This window comes from Mycteria americana, chromosome 8 (assembly GCF_035582795.1).
Source record: "Mycteria americana isolate JAX WOST 10 ecotype Jacksonville Zoo and Gardens chromosome 8, USCA_MyAme_1.0, whole genome shotgun sequence".
Lineage (NCBI taxonomy): Eukaryota > Metazoa > Chordata > Aves > Ciconiiformes > Ciconiidae > Mycteria > Mycteria americana.
Genome location: NC_134372.1, coordinates 18,080,609 through 18,094,476, shown reverse-complemented (window position 1 = coordinate 18,094,476; position 13,868 = coordinate 18,080,609). Strand labels below are relative to the sequence as shown.

The following is a 13,868-nucleotide window of genomic DNA, read 5'->3' as shown; positions in this document are numbered from 1 at the left end:
GTCTCCATGGCTCGCTTTATCTGAATAGAAAAGGAGAAAAAAGTGTTGATTCGGAGGTGGTCTTTAGACAAGCAGAAACTGTTGATGGTCTGGACGAGCGGCAGCATACTCCAAGAAGTTCCAGGCCCTAGCAAAATTCACCTTTTCTCATCACAATACATATATTTTGAAAAACAATGCATGATTTGGTAGTCTTAACTGAACCCATTTCCATGTGCATGTTTAAGATCCAATGCCTCATGCTATTCTGTCTGCACATCGGTGATACTCTTTTATGGTAAAGCAACAGGATTTATTACAATGTCAAGTGCAGGTTTACCCTCAGGCTGAAGCCATGTGCGTGGCCTGTGACAGGGAATGGTGCAGCCTCAGTTTGTCCTGCAGCTGCATCGCCCTCTCATCACTGAGCTGTAGCTGTGACATGCCTGTCCGCAGAAGAGCGAGACTGTCTGTGGGGTGACACAGAATGTCCAAGGATATGTCTGTACTTCTGCCTGTGTAGATTCAGTCCTAGCTCAAATACTTCTAGCATGCAGCTCAGGGTGGGCTGAACCCCCTTCCCTCCTAAAAGCCTGGGTCATTGCTGCAGAAGTCAGACTGTGCTGAGCTTGGTACCTTGAGATGCTTGTATAAAGGTAGTGCATAGATGTCCTCTGTGACCTCCAGTAACTTTTACATTAAAAAAAAGTAGAGTTTAACTTACTCATGTTAAAATTATGGGTTTAGCCTGAGCAGAAGGTTATGTCTCAGCAGAGCCAAGAAAATAAAAGTATGTAATGTGCAAGTCATGCAAACTCAGCTCTGCTTTTTATTAAATTGCCCTCCTAGTTATGCAGTAGAGGAAAGGAATGTGCTGGGCTGAGGGCATTTTGCTATATGGATTTATAAATCAAATCCACAAGGACAAACTAATGAACTACTTAACTGCTAGGAACTAACACTGTTCTTATTAGCTCCTACATTGATTAGCTTTGATCTATGCCATAGGAATAAATGGAAAATGTACGCATGTGTATTATGAAATAAATAAATAATAGAACAAATTCTGGTTTAGTGACCTCTAAATCTAGAAGAGCAGCACTGCTGCCTGTCTCATGAGCTCTCCGAGGAGCTACCTTCGTATATTCTTTGTATATTCTACCTTCGAGACAAAAGAGCTCAGATATGTCGCATTCCACCCTGTCGGTGCCAGAAATTCAGATGTTATTTCCTCTTGCTGTCCTAACTCCAAGTTAAAAGCACGTATGGCATTTAGTTAGACATAAATGCAAAGATAGAAGAGGATGACAACAGTCTTTTTTTTTTCATTTTTTGGATTTGTTACTTCTTGTGTATTTTTTCCTCATTATTGCATGTTGCACTTGGCCATCAACTGTGCCCTATTAACAGACCATTGCATGTTGCACTCTGCGATCAGTGGCCCTGATAACACCACCATCAGTATAGAATCAGGATACAGCCTTTACATTGCAAGTGCTTTTCAGCTGAGACTCCTTGGTACCCATTTCTGTCATGTTCTTACCCCCTGTTGGTGCTGTGCAAGTATTCAAAGTTAATAATGAAGGTTTATGTCTTATACAAGTTGGTCCAAAGCAAATCCTTGACTGGAAGGGATTTTTTATCTCTAGTTTTGGTAACCTTCTACAGCTGCACCTTCTCTCTAACATCAAGTATAAGCTGCTTTTCTTCACTTTCAGGATGTTTCACAATTTACTCTTTCTTATAATTTATCATGCAATAACAGAAGCTCTGTGCCCACTTCTGATTAGCACAGGACCAATTTTAAGTTATTTTAAAATTTATTGCCTTAAAAATGAAATAAAATTATTTTAGGGTCTTTACTGCCTGATATAATTTAAGCCCTTTTAAAGTGTTAGGTTTTATTTTTTACGTGTAAAAGCCATTAATTCATTAATATTTGAAATTTAGCCACTTCAAAATCACCATTTCTTTAACTGTAAATATAACTGTCTAAATTAGCTTTCTGTAAAATCTCAACAATAAAATATTGATTGACTTGGTGCCCCAAATGTACTTAGTATTGTTTTGGTCTGTGTTAATTTTCCTGCTCACCCACAAACATCACTGCTTCTCTGGAAGAGTTCTGTTAAAAAAAATGTGGTTTATTAAATGGTTTAAACATAGATATGTATATTTACCTGCATAAATTTACATCTTTGCATATTTGTCTTTGTTGCATTTTGCCAAGAGAGCTGAATGTTGGTAATCATTCTTCCGGGCAAAACAGGAAGAAATTTTGAACTCTGTTAAAATTAAGGATGCTAGAATACTTTGCACCTAAATATTCCCATAAGCCTCTAACTAAATCTTTCGTATGCATGTTTTTCATTTCTGCTGTTGCATCTGCACTTTCATTCTTGTTACCAGCCATAGAAATGTCATGTTATAGTTCCCTAGGGGTTGCTATTGCAGAATTTCCAGCACTGAGAAAGGGAAAAATTGCTGAAAGCCATATATATATATATATATATAAGCCCACTCTCTGGAGGTTTCCAACGTGTTTTTTCAGAGCTGATGTTTGCATGTCCAGGAGAATATAAAAATCATTGGGACTTGCCTAGCATTTGATTTAAGTACTTAAAATCTCTCTAATCCCTGGGAATCCCATGCTGTTGTGTAAAGTTGCACCCACAGCATGTGCGTTTGTGCCAGCGCAGGGTGAATACAGCATTAGGAAAAAATGTATGTGTGAGTACAGGAAGTATTAATTTTGTAAGCCAGTTCTCTATTAATACACTGTGTTTTGCCTTTCCAGAGCCAGTAGATATCAGTGTTGTGTCCAAGTGTAACCCCTGCCTCTCCAATCCATGTAAGAACAATGGGACATGCAACAACGATCCAGTGGAGTTTTATCAATGCACTTGCCCTTTTGGCTTCAAGGTATGACTACAAATGAACTACCTGAAAAGCAATACTGTGTTCCCCGTCCCTTCTGTTTTCTTAATTGTTGTACCATGAGAAGTCAATTTTACAGGCAAGTGAGCTCAAAAGATCCCTTACTCAAGCAGATTGTGTGTGACCTGTCAACTGCACCCTGCTACAAATTTTATCCTGTGCCATAGGAAAGGCATTTCTTTCTCTCTGTGCCATGACTATACAGATCATCCTGAGCAACTTGCTGTAGTTGACCCTACTTTGAGCAGGGTGGTTGGACTAGACGATCTCCAGAGGTTGCTTCCAACCTTGGGGATTCTCTGCTTCTGTGATGTAGACATCCATATGAAATGGCAAGTTAATTTTATCTTCCTTTTCATTTCTTTTCTTTTGCCAGCAAGAAGATAACCATTTCACAGGCTGCCAGGCCAAGGGGAGGCAGTTCAGATGAGAATTCAGGGCCAGTTTAGTCCACGGTGACAGCATGTTGATACTTGCTAGCTTACATCCATCTCGCACAGACTGATTAGCAGTTAGCTGTCTCTACCTTCTGAGCGCTAATGTCCATAGAGTGATCTGCAAATGTGAAATCCTGTAGATGCCAAGTATTTTGAGCATGCAGTGTCAGTTTCTTGATAACACATTCGAAAATGGGAAAATCATGTCACTGAGGAATGCAATTTCTTCAGTAGTGATGTATAACTCTCATTGTTAACACTGCATCATGAGAGCTTAAGGCTACCAAGACTGTTTCAGAGTTGATATAACTGGAAACCTAGCTCAGTAGTCAGTAGCTGAAGGATTAAGTATAAGTAATAAATGAGGCATATGACCTGTTCACTGCCTGGGGGGAATCCGATGTTATGGCCAAAGAAGTAGGTTGCATCCTGTAGACTGATTTTATTTGCCTCATTGGATATTTCTTACAGAGTCTTGGTCAGTTGAAGCAGATGCTCATAAAACACAGAGTGATAAGAACTGTAGGGAAAAAAAAGAAGGGCAAAACCAGACATATGTGTGGGAAGTAAGCACAAGTATCCATGTCTTACATTTCAGGTAGAATTCAGGAATTAGTTGGTTCTGATGATATCACCATTTCCCTTCTCTGTTTGCCTAGGATACATCCCAGATGGGAACAGAGAAATTGTGGTAGATCCCTGAAACATTGGAAAAGGGAAGATGTAAAGCTCATTTCTTCTATTTCATCCCAGTGCCCCCACGCTTGGTACTCAAGAATAATAACAATTCTCCTAAGTAATTGAAAAAGCCATTGGAAATTTCCTCTCATTAAAAATCCTTCTACCCATTGGCATATCAACCAGCAACTTTTTGAGGATCTTAAAAGATCACATTGTCATAAATTCATTCAACGGAAACAAACTACTTGGTAACGATTGATTTGTCTTTGCAATGAGGGAAACTGTGGCTGTTTATTTCCTCAGGTTAATAGAACAGTCATTTTAATTTGATATTTAACATAAACTAGGTTGAATTTTTCAGATGGGACTAGGTGACTGTTAGGATAACTTGAAAAGTAAAAGCTTTCAAAACTAGCAGGAAAATACATAAATCTTTTTGTATGTCTTACTCTGTAAGGCACATATTGTGGAACAGATATCCAGGTAGTTCAAAGTAGAATGTGTTTGTTATGGGCATATCTTTTTTTTGCCCTTAGTTTTTTCTTTTTTATAGTATTTATGTATTAGCAAATGCACTAGTATAGATGCATTTATACTGCTAGAAGACATGTTTACAAAGGGAGGATATATTAACAGGAATAATCAAGAATAATCCTCTAGTTACATTAGCAATCACTTTCTAGTGTATATTAGACCTTAGTATGCATCATTTTACTTAGAAAGGTTTTGATAAACTCTTGAAGTGACTCAGTTTAAACATCTCATAGAACATCCAACTTTTCTCCTCCCTCACACGCTTTCTCAGGTGACATTCAGTGTGTGAATGTAAAACCTAAAACCACTTGTGTGGTTGTAAGCACCAAGCTGTCATCCAAGCATGGCAAAGAGCAAACAGACCCAGGCATGGCACTTAGCGCAGAGTTTAAAAATACTGACTAGATAACAGTACAAGGAGAACTGGTGGAAATTTAATAAGCAAAAAAGAACTGCATGTCTTTACCACAGGTTTTTGAATAAAAATGAAATCTGACAGGTCCAAATGCAAACCATATGAAAGGAGCACTCTATCTACCACACAGTTCTCCACCAGAGATTCATGCTAATTCAATAACAATACCTTGCTTCCTTCTTACCAGCAAGCACCAAACAGCTCTATCCATCTGGAAGCTATTTCCTAGACCTTGATAAATTGGCCTAAATCTGCCCTCTCAGCATTTGTTTTTCCTTGTTTGATGTAGATTTTGAAAAAATCCTGTGTGGAAGAGTGCATCAATAAAGTGAAAAACCCACCCTTTTTTCAAATGTAAGCTCATTCAAATGAGCTGATGGCTTTGTAATGTTCCCTGGAAAGGTACAGACAGTTACAGACTGCTTTCTGGGGTTCCTATGCTCATGCTAGCCTTCAGAAAAAAAACAGTAGGCCAACTAGCAGAAAGCCACCTAAGTTACCAGTCGCCAAACTGGTGCCTGATGGAATCAGGAACTTGTACCAGTTAACTGTAGTTGCAAAAGCCTATAGTTTTATTTTTCACTATCACATTGTTGATGGCTAGATCTCTTATTTTTCATGACCACAAAAATGTTTTTGCTATTGAATGCATACCTCAAGGGCCTTTTAGCAACATGTATGGCCATGATGGGTTTGAGTAAACTTAAAAGTGAGATAACTCATGGACCCCCTGAGCTGAGAGGCCAGTGGGCCAGGCAGTTGTGTTTGATGACAGAAATATAGCTTGCTTGCTTAGGAATGGGGAAGGCTATGCGCTGATAGCTATCTTTGCTGCTGCTCTCTCCTTAAAATGGGTGATGAATGTCTTTGCTATAGATAAGCCATGGTTGAAACAGTGGTTTTTCGGTTGTTCTTTGGGGACAAAGCCCCAAAGACAGTGGGAGATGGTGTGAGAGTGCCACCTACGGTGACTGGCAGGCTGCACAAGCTTGAGCTCCAGGGTGCCACCAATGCTGGCAGGAAATGTCTCTTAATGTTATGAAACTTTTGTTTTCATATTAAACAGAGACATAGGTGTAATTATCCAGCGATTTTTTTTCTCTTCTCCATAGCATTCTTTGAAAGATTATTTAAATAATATGTGTGGTTTAGATTGTGAAGTATGATTACAAGTAGAGAAATGAAGCTTTCTTCTGCTTGAAATGCTGCTGGCCACCTGCAGTGTAAGTGTGTGTGAGTGCAGCTGGTAGCTGGTAAATAGATAACGGTACAGTACTAATTCATTTATCCTGCAGAGAGTGTGGCTTTTATGTATTCCCATTGATATTGTAAAATCTAGTCTATGGGTGTTAGAATTCAAGAGAATATTCCAAACTTGCAATCAATAAGCCATTGAGAAAGGATTTACTTGAATAGCTGTAGTAAAAACTAAGGTAAGTGAAACCAACACTCAGTGTACTTTGCTGTTGCTGTATTCTGAAAACGCCCTTTTGGATTTTTTGCTGATTTTTGTATCTTTCATCCTTTTTTTTCTTAAAACTGAGGTAACAACAAATGAAGGAGAATAGTTTTCTTTCTCCCAAAAAGAGTTATTTGTAGAACTGAGGAAAGAGAGTTTAAAATACATCTGTGTTTTATCTGAAATGAAAGAACATTGCCAACCTAGAATATGAAATCCACTACCTGCGTAGGCATCGCCACAGCCTCTTTGATTGCTCAGATAAATGGGAGCCTGAGCTGTTGGGATGCAGGATGTTTGTCAAGTCTGGGTTCTGCTGTTACTGAAAACTGTCTGAAATGGAAAGTGAAGATAGGTAAAATTAGTATAGTACATATCCCACACTTTAGGCAACAGATGCTGATGCATGTCTGTGGTAGAGTTGCTCTGTAAATTTTATCCAACTCTATTCACCTCCCTGTTGAGTTCAGCCAGTGTCCTGACTTTTCTAGCAGCACTGCAGTAGCTTGAGGGTTCAAGCAATTTCACCAGTCATCCAGAATGACAGATACAGTTGGAAAAATCCTGGGTAAAGCTCTTGGGCTTTGGAGAGACAGGATTCTTTGCAGCCAGACTCTTGTGGTGGGAGGCATTATAGTGAAGCCAGAGTGATATTTAGTGAGGAAGCTGGCTCCGAAGTTCTGCTAGGAATTTGGCTCTTCCTCCTCCCCACCCCCTGCGCCAGGTTTTCATCCCTGGAAACAGGGTTAGAAATTGAGAATCTCAGAACAAAGTGTCTCTGGAATATGTGGGATTCGTGTCTATCACATGTTGTACACAGATATAACTAATGTGCCAGCACTTCAGCAGATAGATGTAGCTGAGCAGAAGCTGTGACTGCTCAGCACAGGGCTAATAAGCAGGTTATATCAGTACAAACCCCATACCATTAGCATGGGCTCGGTGCTGCACTGACTGTATCATTCACTCATGGGGGTGCACGTGGCCTTGCATTTGCTTGGAGCATGGACAAGTGAAGTTTGCTGTATTTGCACTTTGCTGTGTAGATGCACTTTTGTAGCGTTACGTGAGTAATCTGTCAGAGGCCTAGAATAATGTCTGTTTTCGGAGTATTCAACATAGAACTGATCTTAAAATGTAGATATGGTATTGTTTGCTCATGTACAGATATTCTGGCCAGCTCTTACAGCTCAAGGCCAAGACAGTTCAAGTTTATTCCAATAGGCCAGTTTCTCACTTAGCTGTGCTGATTTGGGTGGGGTTATATGAATGTAACCAAGTGTAGAGTTTGGCTGCTGATGCATGCCAGCTGTGTGAGGGTCCGTGCCTAGTTTGTTAGGCTAATACTGTTTGGAAATGTAACTCCGTGCTTTTGTTTCTTTGGATCTATTAACATATGCATGTAAGTCCCCATATACATCAGTCAGTGCACAAATAAATCCCCAAGTTGGCATTGCAAAAGGAGGAGAAATTGGAAAAACTCTTAAACCCGCCTTCCCTCATCCATGTGAGGCAGGAGAGCAAACGTCTCTGCCTTCACATGTTACTCTGTCTTGGCCTCTTTCCTCTCCCAGTGTCAGGGTTGGGGGGACAGACAGTGGAATGTAAGCTCAATGCCAAGTTTTCATATGAAGAAATCAGTGCAGCTGATTCTGCCTTGAACTTTCATTCTGATAAATTCTCCTGGAGTGTGTGTTTATGTGATCTGGGGTGTTTTATTTTTTATTTGTTTATTTTAACCATACTTAAAATACTTACTAATGAATGTTGAAGAAGCATTTTCCACTCTTAGTATAATAAAGCAGAAAGCCGTTAGGGATGAGAAGTAATGGGTGGCCACGTAAAATGAGTAGACCTATACTTATGTATGAATTTTTAGGGCAAACACCAGTGTCAGCAGTAGGTGGTTATAATTTCATGTAATGCTCCTGGGGCAGAAAAAAACCTGCAGAAATCACAGTATTTTCCTGTGTATGCTTATTCTGTAAAACTTACTATGCATCAGTCATATTTGTGTTTCTTTCTTTTTGCCCTTTCAGTTATAGTAGGTCTAAAGAAAACGGAGATTTACATCTAGAAGAGCATAAACATGAAAGGCTTAAGGAGGGATTGCCGCCACAGTTGCTGGCTGAAGGTGATGAGGCAGGCAAACACCCACCACAAGTCCTGTAAAAAACACAGTGATATATTGTGGCATGCACTAATGAGGGCTCTTAACAATAAAGCCAACTCTGAAGAAGTATTTACATTTTTGTTAGGCCAGCAAGAAAGCAGATATTGAGCAGCTTCAGGCATTTGCTGTGTTTGTTCAATGCTGCATCAGAAGTAGCTGAGCAGTTAAAGTGAATAGTAAGCCATACCCACAGGTGGGCACCGTCATATTCATTCTTTTGTCAATGTGAATTATTCCCCCCCACTTTGTTTTTACTACTGTTTTTCTGGTCTAGTTCTAAATGCCTTAAGAGACCAGGCTTCCAATCCTTCTTTTCCCATGGTAAAGTAGAAGTTTTTATTGGCATTTAGTCTGAATTTCAGGCTCTTGTTCTTATGTTTGCCTGGTCCTATTACACTAAATAATAATTTTTATTCCTCTGTGGTATGTCTGTCTTTCAGGTGATTGCTGGTTGCTATAACTCTGCTTAATCTGCTCTTTAGCTAGCTCTTAATTTTCTGCATCCCACCATTTCCGCATAATTGAATGAGTTGAAGTAGGTGGTCACAGCTGAAAATCCTTATTGTTAGATTTTCTTGTGATTGTCTGTCATCTATTATCCTTGAGGCTTTCTTGGCATTGACTGTACTTGACAATATGACTTTTGGGTTTCTTTTGTTGTCCAAGAACATGAACAGAGGTTGTCCTAGGAGGTTAATTGCCTTATTTTCCCCTTTCCTTTGGGGATGATGGAATTGGTGAAGTTACTGTAAGCAGGCTAAGCTGAAAAAAACTTTCATTATCATGTGAGAGTAAACTCTCTCCTGTTAATAGAAATTATATAATGCCAGACTAGTTTGAGAATTAGTAGATTACTTTGTACAGGTAAGTGCACATACACTGCAGGTAAAGTTGTACCAAAGCTCTCTGCACTCCATTGCTGACAGTCAGGCTCCAACACTGAGCTGGTGCAGGGCAGACACCTGTCTCCATGGCACCCCGGGGGTCCCCTCCTCGTAATTCTGAGCGCCTCTGAAATAAATGTTGTGCTTTTGCTCATTATCATAGTGGGCATGTTTGATTTCTTTAGTAGTCTGAAAAATTCATTAGCATGTTTGCTTCTGAAAACATCGCTGCCTGCCTGGGTTACCTGTCACAGTTCAATCCTCTACCACCTTATAGTCTTGGTTTATGCCAGAAAGGACTGCTGGTATCTCTGAACTGGCGAGCCTTGTAGGGGAAGCTTTACACAGCTTCCACAACCAAAACAGATTATACTGGCATTTTTGCTGATATAACATGTATTTCAGCATGAGACCTTTTATCAGTACAGAACTGTTCCCCACCAAAAGCCTGTGTCCTTAACAGGCAGGGATACACCAGCAAAAGTTTCTTCAAATGGGCTGTGACTCTTCCAGCATCTTTAGCTCTATTTATTTCAGAAATCTAGTGAGTGCTTTTGAGAGGATTTTTAATCGCATAAGCCCTACCTCATGTTAGGTTTCATGAGGTTCCTGCGTGTGATGTGTCCCTCCTCTCTCATGCAGGCTGCATTCAATAGCTTGTTAGGCATAAATTAATTGCCTTGAGGAATAAGTTTAAAATACAACAATTATATTTTCTTTTATTTCTTATTAATAGGAATTGTGTTTTCTATACAAATGTCCAGTCTTTATAACTTTCTCTACAGTGTTCACATTAGAAAAGAGCCACTGGTTTTTGATAGCCTGAGAGAGAAAATTTTGTTGTCACTGCAACGTGTATTTTAAAATAAATAGGCCCTTAAATGTTTTGAGGGTACTGAAAACATTGTTCTCATTCATCAATGTTGGTTGAATTAGAGACTACATATAAAATATACAATGTCTTTTTTACATCAAATATTTTGGATTGGATTTTATGTACAGAGGCAACCCTGGACAAAATCAACTATTTTCAGTGTCCCTAATTTTCTTCTACATCTTCCAAAACATTCACCCAGTGATCTGCATCAGGCAGTTGATCGAGTAACCCTGGAAGTTCTACAGCACCTGCCCCATCCACTTTAGCACCTCTGGACTCAGTTCAGATATGTGCTATGTGAATTAACTCCATGAGAGATGAATGACATATCTTCTGTCATTGATTAAAAGCCCAAAAGACCATTGAAACCCAAAGTGCTTATGTAAGGAGAGGTTTAGAAGGACAATCAGGATTTACGTGGTAATGAATATAATTGCAAAATAAACCTCAGACGTCCACTGGGAATTAAATTTCATAATCATAGGAGAAGAACCAGAGATTTTAAAAAACAATATGATGAATCCTTGCACTTTGACTTTGACGGGCATATTCTTGATTACTAGCTACAGAGGTAATGGAAGGTGTATTATACCCTGGAGGATCATAAATCTTTCTGATTTAAATAAAATGAGGCTTAAGAGAGCAGAGTTCACCTAATTTGCTATAAATTGACAATTGTGATTTATTAACAAGGACAAGGAAGTCACTAAGAAGTGCTGCTACCATGCCCAATTATTGTTTAATCAGGTGCCAGATGAAGGTAGACTGGCACAGAAGATAACTATACAGTGCTGAAGACGGTGGGGTATAAATAACTATTATCTGTATTTTTATTTCAGACACTAACACTGTGAAAGATTTCAGAGGGAGTTAAATCAGCCAAATGGCAGGGGGTGGGGGCAGGATCAAACCCAATATCAATGTATCTTCTTTTCATAATCTAGCTTCTATGCCATTTAGCAAATAGTATTTCTCATGATGCTTATTAGCAGTGGGCAATTTTGTTGTTGTATTGTTGTGTCAATGTAAATACAGCTGTATAAACAACAATATTGAACTAAAAAAAGAAATCAGAATTGTCTAGGTAAATTCAAATTTATATTAAAACTTTTTTCAGGACTAGAAATGGATGAAATTAATTGCTTTTTCATGTTACATTAATTGGCTTGTAAACAGCAATCCTCAGAAGGTACATTTTTATTACCACATTGGGACAGATGACTAAAGAGAAATAGTTAATTCATCACCACTGTGTGTACCCTAACCTAGAGGCATCCAAGGCGTGGATGTCTGTAGCAAGGTCTGCATTCAGAAGGAATGCAGTCACATTCTAGAGGAATGGAGTCACAGCCTTTTTGTGAACAACAGATGATCAAAATCTTTCGACTTCCACCTGGCAATCTAAAAGCAGTCTGATCCAAAATTACTGTGATACTATCCATGCCTTGCCAAATAATTTGTATATATGCCTAAGCAGATGGATCTAACATACACCCTGCCAGCTCTTGTAGTTGTTTGACCTTGCCAATGAGCGTCATCTACATCTTTTCCAGATTGAGGCTTAGCCATTATGTCCATGGCCAGAAAGAGCATAAACAAGGAAACAGTATCACCTGGATCTACTGAAGAACTTCATACTACTGTATATAGATATCAGTGTCTAAGCTGTCTACATATATCTTAATATCAGTGCAATCAATTAGGAAATCAGTTTCAAATGATTCCATTGGTAAAATAATAGTAGAGTAATTCCCAATGCTATATTTTTTTAGCCCTTGCTGCAAAATAATTTAGATTAATTTTATATTTTAAAGTTAGTTTTGTTCTTCACTCAGATTGCAACATCGCTAATTATTTGATAACTAATTATTCTCTTCACAAAGCTGAGTAGCTGTGTTTGCAGTGATCACTGAGGTGTCCATTAAGTCCTTCATGCTGCAATTAGCGTAAGTTGGCATGCTAACTTTCATAACTTGCTTTAAGATTTGCAGTACACATAAAACTTTTCATGATCTCATTATAGCAAATACTGGGTTTCTTTGCAATGAAAGGATCTGAAATACACAATTGTGAATAGAACTTGAGAGAATTTTTCCTGCCAAACTTGTATCTGTGTGTATTGGCTGCGTAGCTGAATTCATAGCATCATGTTTCCTTCATCAATTATGCAAAATTCTTCTTGTTTCTCCTTTGTATTTATGGCTTCTAAATGTATTTATTACAGGGAAAGTGCTGAATACCTCATTCTTATTTCCTAGCATAATCTTCTAGTGGAATTGAGGTTTATGTGATAAAACTTTGTGAGACATCTCTTTCCCTTCCTTTCCTCGGAATATTTCAATTTACTCTCCGATTTTGACTATTTATGACAGAGGGATAAAGGTTTCAAATGGTGAAAGACAACACTAGTAAAGATGCGACTAGGTAAAAAACTGTAGCATCTGTTTATACCTTATTGGATAGCTGTATGCCATAACTTCAGGAAAATCTTTGATCATAGTTCTCACTTTACTAAGCATGAAAGAAGCAAAACTCAAGTTAAAAATCCATTCAAGAGTTTAAACTGTATTCTCTTTCTGCATTGAGTGTCTGTGTCTTCTATTATTTCTGGATGGTTTTTTCCCCCTCTCCTCTCATCCTGTCTCATCTCATTCTTTTAAATGAAGCATCAGGATTCATGACATGTTTACACACCACATTCAGCCCTTCACTCTGCTATTAGACCTTTGCAGGTCTGAATATTTGAACGAGTCCCACTGACACATGCAGAGGTAGTTTTAACACTCAAGCAATCAGCGTGCATCAGAATTGTTCAGAAAACTGTGTTTAATAAAATGCTTTCCAAGCTCTGTGGAAGCAGAGCAAGCCTATACATAGTGGCTGTGTCCAGTTTTTCTTAATTTCACAACATTAGGAGGTTAAAATTTATAGCTGGCAGATACTTGTAAGTTTGAATAACATTCCTGAATACACACTCATAGAACACATTGTACTTCTCAGTTTATCTTTCTGTGAATTTTCCTTCAAGCCTGTCATGAAGTGGAAGATTTACTTAGCCTTTTCCCTCAATGTAATGATTGCTTATTAACTTCTGACCAATACACCCATAAGACAAGTGTATTAACATTTGTGAGACTGAGAGTTGGATGTAGATGCATTACTTCCACTATTAGGAATGTAAAGCAGTAGGTTTGCAATACAGTATCTTTGTTGCTGGTAATTTTGTCTGATTTCCCTAAAAGCTTTAGCTGTATTTAGAGCTTGATAATGAAGTTGTTTATGAAAATTTCCTAGTTCTTAATTTAAAGTCTCTATCAACTATATTTGTCTTTGTCTAGTATTTTTACTAAACACATAAACGCTACCATCTGTTCTCTACATATACCATCTAAATAAAATTTATTATGAACGTGTTGTATATTGTTAACAACTCAAATAAACTTTGGTATTTCTTTTGTATAGCTCATTTTTCCAGCATGCTTTAAAACATTG

General features: G+C 38.4%; 1 protein-coding gene across 4 annotated transcripts in view; it reads left to right on the top strand.

The window, feature by feature from the left end:
* Positions 1-13,868, top strand: part of SLIT3 (slit guidance ligand 3) — a 543,690-nt gene that overhangs the window by 465,025 nt on the left and 64,797 nt on the right. For all 4 annotated transcript variants that reach the window (XM_075509986.1, XM_075509985.1, XM_075509988.1 and 1 more), the window contains one exon: positions 2,777-2,901. In XM_075509986.1, coding sequence (XP_075366101.1) covers positions 2,777-2,901 — 125 coding nt within the window. The remainder of the gene's footprint in view (positions 1-2,776; positions 2,902-13,868) is intronic.